Source organism: Fulmarus glacialis, unplaced genomic scaffold (assembly GCF_000690835.1).
Source record: "Fulmarus glacialis isolate BGI_N327 unplaced genomic scaffold, ASM69083v1 scaffold35728, whole genome shotgun sequence".
Classification (NCBI taxonomy): Eukaryota; Metazoa; Chordata; class Aves; order Procellariiformes; family Procellariidae; genus Fulmarus; species Fulmarus glacialis.
Window position 1 is genome coordinate 41,936 of NW_009227109.1, and position 9,223 is coordinate 51,158.

General features: G+C 38.6%; 1 protein-coding gene across 1 annotated transcript; it reads right to left on the bottom strand.

Annotated features, from left to right (window-relative positions):
- Positions 1-307: 307 nt before the first annotated feature.
- On the bottom strand, positions 308-6,996 carry LOC104080603 (interleukin-7-like). The gene is made up of 5 exons (XM_009583044.1): positions 6,903-6,996; positions 6,536-6,678; positions 2,844-2,930; positions 1,932-2,084; positions 308-460 (listed from the first exon to the last, which is right to left on the bottom strand). The coding sequence occupies exons 1-5, from the start codon at positions 6,994-6,996 to the stop codon at positions 308-310; spliced, it is 630 nt and encodes a 209-aa protein (XP_009581339.1).
- Positions 6,997-9,223: the final 2,227 nt, after the last annotated feature.

Here is a 9,223-nt window from a genome sequence, read left to right on the forward strand (position 1 = left end):
GTATTATAAAGTTACTCGAAAGATCAGAAAATTCAAAGTAATTTCCAGAGCACAAAGGTGGGACACAGCTTTCTGCAGAATTCTTTGTTTCAAACGCTGGTCTTTTATTTCCACTTCTTGGACTTCAACAGCTTGGTTTAGCCGTTTCTATTTATTCTGTCTCCAGGAACAAGGTACAGTAGCTTTCCATCAGAATTCTGGCATAAAGTATTCATATAAACGAGCAGAGTTACTTGAAGAATGCATATAAAATGCAAAGATACCAAGTAATGCCACTTTGAAAGAAAAGAGCAGGATTCACCTGGAATCACCTGGAAATTATTTTTTCAAATTTATTCCAGCAGGATCGAAGGCTAGATATATTTTCTTTCAGTTCACAAAATTCTTGGTTACATTTCTTTTTGGACTGTTCACCTGTTTCTGTATCTTCTTTATTATGTGTATTTACCTGCGTGCAAACCTGAAAAAGAATAGTCTGTATTGTTAATTGAGCAGTCCTTATTCTTTTCATATAGACTTCTTTTAAAACAAACTGATTCCATTACATCTCAATAAATAATGGATGTACCTTACATGGTAATTAAGCCAGAAAGCTGGGCTATTCACAAAACGTGCCGTGGCGGTACATGGCCTGCATCGCTCTGATGTTCTCCCTCTGAGCACAGCCCTGCTGCCGCCCCTGCCCGCTGGACTGGGAGAATGCGGCTTTAACACACAACAAATATGGACAGCTGAAACCAGCGTGTGCAACTGAGAACATGTACGTCCTCTGTCAGTGGTTTAAAATTTATCCTCCATTATTTGGAGGACTGGAAAAATAAAGCCAATTAAATTGTGAGCCAAACTTTAAAAGATATGACTACAAGCATGGTACCTTCAGGCTGGTGGAACAAGACAGACCTGTTCCCAGGGGTTGGTGCTGTGGCCTAGTATTCAGGATCTCACCCAGAAACACCAAGACCGTGGTTCTTGTCCATATTCAATGACTGATCATTATTTTTACCAAATTACTTTAATTGGTCTTTAAGTAAAACCAGGCATCCACAAGGTTAGGTAGTAGTTTCAAGAGTGACACTCTTTGACTTCTATGACTTAACTGGGATACCTCTTATGGTAAGGCAAATGTTGGATTCACCACAGGTGGCTAAACAAAATATAGACACCAACATTACTTTGAAGATCTGGTCCTAGATTATAAGAGTTTCTCCATTTCAAGGAGAAAAAGAATGAGTTAAATGCAGCCTTCAATCCAACTATTTAAGCCAATCATAAAGAATTATATCCTTTGGTGCCTATGGGGAGGCTTTTTCATGTGGTCAATATTTTTGTGTTCAGTAGGTAACTGTGAGCCACACTTAAAAGAACGCTCTTTCTTTGTTATGGTAGTCTGTAGATCATTGCACTAGATATGAGTGACACATCAAAGAGCAGATTCTGCCAATGATTAAAAATCCAAATATTTTCATATCTAACTGTTCTTCTTCAGTTTGAGATATTCTGGTTAAAATAAAGATCAAAGGGATAAGGAAAGGACCACTAATTGTTTGTTGAAACAAACCAAATTAAACATTAATCTTAGAGTAGAACCCCAATGAGAAGTAACAACTATGATTTTATACACTAGAGAAGTTAAAGGCCTTCTTCACACAAGTGTGGTCTTTGTCTTTTACTGGAGAATTAACTCAGGTATTTCAGACTGGACCAGAGTATGTATCTTCACTATAGACTTCCAGATCATTGTCTTACTTAGCCTTTGCACTGGGCTTAATGTCTACTGCAAGACATATGCTACACAGAGCAAAATTTGTCATGTGTATAATACGTGCATGATAGTTGTACCTTTGAGAGGTAGATATGATAGTCTGTGTTGAAGAGCTGTAAGGAATAAGTCACATACTTCCAATAAACTGTAGACCACCACTACCACTCACCTTTTCTTTTTTATGTCGTTCACATTTGCACTGTAGAACCTGTAATGTCCCACATGAAACTAATGCTGCTTTCCATCTAAAGTCTTTGCTGATTTTTTGCTTATGAAAGAACCTGAGCATGTTGCATGCCATACTCTGTAGTGATTCTATTTCCTGTGAAGACAGCAAGAAAAATATGTCCTGAAAAGTCTGTGCACCATTAATTCTTTATAATGTTAGTTTGTCTCAAAAAAAACCAGCTCCACCAGTTACCATTAGTTTCTTTTGCTTTCATAGTGCCAATCTTTTCCATGACTAATCTGACCTACCTGCCATCTCTTCAAAATATTTAATGTATCAATTTGTAGTAGTAATAATCATAGCGTAAGGATGTTAGGGAGAAATCATAGCCGTAATGAAATCAGCTGCTGCAGTTAGGAAAACAGTGAATGATTTTTGGAGTCTGTCTTTTTATCAAGTCATGACGAAATTTGCAGGAACGGCTGACAATTGTGCTTTCTGTCATTTGAGATCTGCCCAAACTATTACTTTTAAAGCTTTCAGATCTGAAGTGAAAAGCTTAGCTAATATTTTCTGTAGAAAAATGAAAACAGATGTTGCGAAATTTTTATGTTTACTTACATGGCAAAATAAAATAAGTTTTCTGTACTATTCTGGATTAAAAATATAAAAGAATCTTTACAGGAGAAAAAAAAAAGCATTTCTTGGATATGGAATTGCTTAATATTTTAATTTTTAAAATATCAATTTACTTGACAAATTGTGTGATTCCAAATTTTTAAAAAATCATGATTTGACTACTAAAAGGTTATATTACTCTCTATCACAATATGTTATTCAGGGACTGGACTGTACAAAGAACCCATCTGATTTTGTATTCTCTAAAGTAAATTCTGAGAAGTTAAACTTTACCTGAGTATCATTGCAGAAAAACACTTTGCTATTTTCATGTTTTTTATTCTTGCAGCACCTGTCACGATATTCTGCAGACATATTTACCTGTAAAATATCATATATGTTTAAACATGGAAGTACTTTTAATCAAGTGAGCCAAGTTTCTCACTAACAGCTGGCAATGTCAACACTAAATTGTTCTGCAGCATCTCCTGAGGTGTCGCAGAGTCAGTGTACAATTCCGAGCTTTTCCGTGGCAAGCAGGCAAAGAAAACCCCAATCCAGCTACAATTTCTAAAGGTATTCATAGAATCACATAGAATCACAGAATGATTGAGGTTGGAAGGGATCTCTGGAGGTCACCTGGTCCCACTCCCCTGCTCAAGCAGGGCCACCTACAGCAGGTCGCCCAGGACCATGTCCAGGCAGCTTTTGAGTATCTCCAAGGAGAGAGACTCCACAACCTCCCTGGGCAACCTGTGCCAGTGCTCGGTCACCCCCACAGTGAAAAAGTGTTTCCTGATGTTCAGAGGGAACCTCCCGTGTTTCAGTGTGTGCCCATTGCCTCTGGTCCTGTCACTGGGCACCACTGAGAAGAGCCTCGCTCTGTCCTCTTTGCACCCTCTCTTCAGGTATTTCTACACATTGATGGGATCCCCCTGAGCCTTCTCTTCTCCAGGGTGAACAGTCCCAGCTCCCTCAGCCTTTCCTCACAGGAGACGTGCTCCAGTCCCTTCATCATCTTCATGGCCCTTTGCTGGGTTCTCTCCAGTAGCTCTGTATTTCTCTCGTACTGGGGAGCCCAAAACTGTACATAAATCTATTCATTTTAAACCTTCATATTCTATCAAATTACTTGGTTCTTTGGCATTTTAAACCATACAGGAATATTTAAATCTTACACAGACATCAAATACAATGTTTGTCAATGTTTGTCTCAATAAATACATGCCTCAGGCATGTAAACAGATTGTAACACTCACTTTGCATATGCACTAACAGAAGATGTCCTAAGCAATATCACTTGCTCCCTTTGCGTGACCATAATCTTTTATCAATGGTTTATCCTCTCTTTTTTTTTTTCTTCTACTTTCACGCTTGTCATCGAGATGACAACTGAACCCAACTCAACAAAATTCTTTCGCTTTCTTCTTCAGCCTGTATCCAGATAACCTAATGCAACCAGAAGGGCTTTAAAAAAGGCAGCTCATGACAATATTGTGTTAGATCTCCTCACTTAGGCATGCATATTAACACATTAGACAGCTTAATTCTCAAAGTTTTTCTGCGTATTTTTTTGTAACGTTGCCTGTATTTCAGAAGTTTACCCAAGATGAACAGAATTTCATCCAGCAAGTGCTTTCAAAACCAAGAGTTTAAGGAGTCAAATATTCACTGGCAAAAAAAACCCCAAAAACATTTGGAAGATAATGCACACCTCTGCTTGTACCACAACAGAATGAAGGTTTGCTGCAGTCACACAGCACCAAGATTTAAATATATATATATAAAAAAATAAATAATGCTGAAACCTACATATCTGTGGCTTCATTTGCTAACTGCTAAGGGATTTACCCATTTTCACTGACTTCCTCAGATCATCTTTAGTATAACACACGGTAACCATTTCTGAAGGCAGTTTATTGGCTGTGACTAAAGCAACCTAAAGGAAATCCTGGCCTCAGAAAAGGCATTAGTGAAAATCAAATTAACTTACAGAGGTCTAGTATATAACCCACTAGTCATCTCCATAACTGCCTCCAAACATCAGGCTGAGGGACTGAAAGTTACTAACTTTGGCTCTGCAATTGCAAGAAAGTGCATAGTGGCCAGTTGCTATCACCCAAACAGCACGGTCCATAATATTTGCTGTTAAGTTATAGTGACAAGACTATACACTGATTTTACAGAGAAGGCAAATGAATCTCTCTTAAACTGGGAAAAATAAAGACAGGAAAATGAAGAAACTTGCACAGTAGCTGCTTGTGCGTGCCCATTCTAGGAAGTAAAAGCTTCAGAATTCAGTACATGCCCATTACCCTTCACAAACATTAATTCATTAAGGTTTTATTTATTTATTTATTTAATTGGATAACAGTTTTAGTTCTCATGCAGCCTCCTAAAAAACTCCATCTGTCTCCTAAAAAACTCTATAATATTTATTACAATAAAAAAGATAAAGACTTTCAAAACGTATCTGGAAGAATGGCATTGCTCCATTCTAATCCTTGATGGCACCCTGGGGCACCAAGTGCATCAAGCTTCATCCTGCAATTGGGCAGTGGCAAGGCATTGGCACCTCCAGCCCAGGACAACCCCCCAGCTTCCCTGACCTTGCAGCTCCAGCAGAGCTGGGATGCGCCTCATGGTTCTCCACCACAAGAAGACAGCAGGATCTGTCTCCCACAGGCTGTTATTCCTGTCACATTGTTTCCTCTTATAGGTCAGCTATCTTCTAACTGCTCACCAAGAGGGTTTATTTTTGTTCTCTAGGAAACACTTGTCTTTGTCAAAAATAAGATGAAAAACTAAAGGGGCTACTTATCTGTTCTAATATGGCCATGCATATGTTCCCCACCTTTGGTGCCTTGTTCAGGATAAGGTCATTTATCTATGGAGAAGTACCTTTCTCTCTTCATAATCTCAACAAACACAACATGATCAGAATGTTTTTGAAGTTTAAATGATCGTTCCCCGAGCCTAAAGGTATTTTGTTTCCAGGTGAGGACTGATGTGTCATGGTAGAGGGAGGTTGGAAACCACTGACATAATGCTCTGAAGGATGGTGGTGGATATTAAGTATAAAGAAATACAATGGTTCCTGATTTCACCATTGGAAAAGCACTGTATAGCACTTGCATTTCATGCAAAAGATCTTGATTTAAGACTGCAACAGAACGGTGAGTTCTCATTTAGTGACAAACTGTCAGAAAAATCCCATTTTCGTAGGAAAAAAAAAAAACTATGGAAAGTGCTTTCTCCCATGAAAATGTTCTTGACATATGACTTTATTGTTAATAATTCATGATGAAGAGTTGGAAGGTAGGTTTTGGGGCATGGATTGGTAAACTGTTATGATACTGTTTCGCAAAGCTGTGATAGATCTGGCTCATAAAGTCATAATGGAGGAGATTTACTACCAAGAAAGTTAAGTTTTTCTCTGCTGCCATCTAGAAAAGTTGATTCTTTGCTGGCTAAACAAGACATATTAATAGATAAAATACAAAGAAACTTTTATGGCTGTATGAATTTTGTGCCTCTGTGTATTTGTGTTCAATGGACAACATAAAACTTCAGTCAATAAGTCTACAATTAGTAGACTAAATTACAAGCTGTGTAATGCTTTCTTCTCTTGATAAGAAGATATAAACAGAAGCAGTCATGAAACTACTTCAGAAAAGAGTACTTTTTAATGTAATATATTATACTATTAAGGGCTAAATGGTACATATATCTAACTACATGGTGCACAGGCACAAATACCTGTATCACAGTATTTGTACAAGCAAATAGGCAGCATCCACAGATTTCAGAGAATTTAAAGAGACTGAATTGTCGCACCCCCCTCAAATAAAGCCACCATTCCAGAATAATGTGCGATTTAAAATTGGTCTTTTATCGTATGTTAACATTAGAGCTTTTTTTAACTATTATTTGCTATCATCTAAAAATAATAAACACTTTTTGAAAGCCCAAGAGCTATTACCTACCAGCTCATCGATGTCGTGGCTTAGTATATTCTCATACTTCACACGGATTTCAGTTGTTTTATTTCCCATTGCACAACTAGATGAATTCACTGGAGACAGAACAAGGAGCAGTGGCAGAACCCAAAAGATAGATCTAAAAAAGGCTGGATTACAAGAAGAGCAGTTAAGTACATATTAAATGCCATAGAGTGTATGCTGTATAAACAAATACATTCTGTAATCTGTTTAAATAGTTTAAAAGGGATCTTTGTGCAACCAAATGACTTGTACCTTGAGGGAAGGATTCAGCTCCAGATTAAGACACTATTTGGGTGTCTAAACTCCCTCATACTCAAGGATGATTTAGCCAGCGTGGTTAAGAGCCTACAGCTATTGAGCTGACAAGCCATTTGGTGTCTGCTTGGGCTGAATTCATCTCCAGGATTCACTGCAAGCGCTGACGAGGTCTCTCCATTGACCATAATTGGACCATAACCACCTAGTACATATGTAGACAAGTAAGTGTCTTAGTCAAACAGGTGTAGACATTCAAGTGTCTTAATCTGCATCTGAATGTTATCCTAACTGTCCATTTTTCATATGATACAGTCTACAAATGCCCATGAACACATCTTTATGTCAAAAGTGTGTTTAAACACATTTTCAGGCTGACCAAATGTACAAATCCATACTAGTGGCCATAACATGAGTTAGGCGGGAAAACACCCTTCTCTGCAAGATTTTTGCAATGTTTTGGAGCAAATCTCACTGCCCCTCACTTTGTTTCTCCCTTCAGTGGACCATCTTGGTTTGCTCAGACCCCTGGTCTTATGGCCTTGCATGACATCCAGGAAAATATGAGTTCTGTGAGGATGGGCAGAGAGAAAAGATCAAAATATCAAAAGAGCCTGAAGGGACTGACAGGGTAACTGGAGGCTGCAGGTGGGAATGATGTTGGGAATGAGGGAGACTGGGTACAGGACAATATCGGGATTAGGAGGCTCATAATTCGACTCTGGCCTACAGCTAGGTTGGCTAGGATGATGCTTAAATGGAAGGGTTTGGGAAAAAACAGAGCTAGAAATTTAGGTTGGAGGATTAGCAAAGATCACAGCAGGTTCCTGGACTAGTACGAGTTGTTTCTACCCATCTCTGCTACTCAGTAAGAACAACAATCGTATACAAGTAACTGGGGTTGCAGGCAGGAAAGGCAGAAGGGATGCCCTGACCCTGGCTGCTACTTCCCTTCCTCTCCGGCAAGGATGGGAGCATTGGGTACAGCCAGTTCAGCACTCAGAGATGGGCGTCTCTGGACTTGGGTGTCACTAATAAATCCCAGCCTCAGAGAGAAATCTTGAATAACTAAGAAGAAAGTAATGACACTTGACCATAATCTCTACTGAGCCACTTAACTTCTGCGATGCAAGAACCACAGTCACACCATGCGCTCACCTGCCATTGAGAGAAACACAGCCCCTCACAGCCCATCCCAGCCGACTGCCAGCACACACCGCTGCTTCAAAGCAGAATGCATACCACTTTTCCTGACTACCAAAGCCTTTTTTTGTGATAGATTAGTTGTGAACATGCTGTTATGTACACCTCTGTCCTACAAACAGGACTGGAAAATTTTCACCTGTAAAAGCTGAATTCCAAAATTCTCCTTGTGGCAAGCTGCCAGCCAAATTTTATTGGGAAATTTGATGGCCTGAAAACCAGATTTCCTAACCTTTTCATATACTGATCAACAGAGGTCTATTAATATCTCAAAAAATCTAGCCTGAAGAGCTAAATGGATCCTAAATGGATCCTACATGTAGTAAATACAAAAACTAGGTAAGGCAAACCTATTATGATCTTCAAGCTCCAAGACACCTGATCTCCACTGAGCTTTACCTTTGTAAATCTCTATGCTAACTATATATATGCCAAGCGAATTACCAATTTGTAGGACTGAGAGTTAATATTTTAAAAGAAGTTTACAAAAAAATGCAAGAACTCTATTACAGGACAATATTTTTCCAATATACCATTGCACCTCTTGATTCCAGTGCAAAAAAAGAACTGCAATGCTTGTTTCCAAATAACAGTGATACAAGCAACTTCGATATGCAGCTTCAAAAACTTGCTTCAAAAGACACAAATAATCTTCTAAATTAAAATCAATCTAACAGATTTCATCACTTAAAACACTTTATCTTAACAAGTGGAGATAACAGGCGAAAACTGCAGTGTCACTTCTTTTATTTTTACTTTCAGATTGTGAATCTTTTTTACATGAGGAAATTACAGAATCAAAGCAGATAATTCTGAAAGAGATGTTGCACACTCATGAAGTCCCTTGACCCATCGCAGGATCACGATGAAACATGTTCAGCCATTCCCAGATGAGTTCTCTGGAACCCACCAGGTGAACGTCATAAAAAGTTTCAGGAGTTTTGGACTGAGAATTGAAAGGATTTTTCTTAAAGATAGGTAACTTCAAAAGAAGCGGAACTGAAAGTGCTCCATACAACCAGCACTTCAAACGAAAGGGAGCGTGTATTACTGGTAATACCCCATCCTTTCAGTAAACTCCCAAAAACTCGTAAGTCATATCTGGAAAGCCCCAAAAAATACTAACTGGAAGAGTCAGTATTCCAGTATTTCCAAATATAAAAAAGCCCCTCTTGTTTTTTTAATTAAAAAACCCCTCTTGTTCATGCAGCC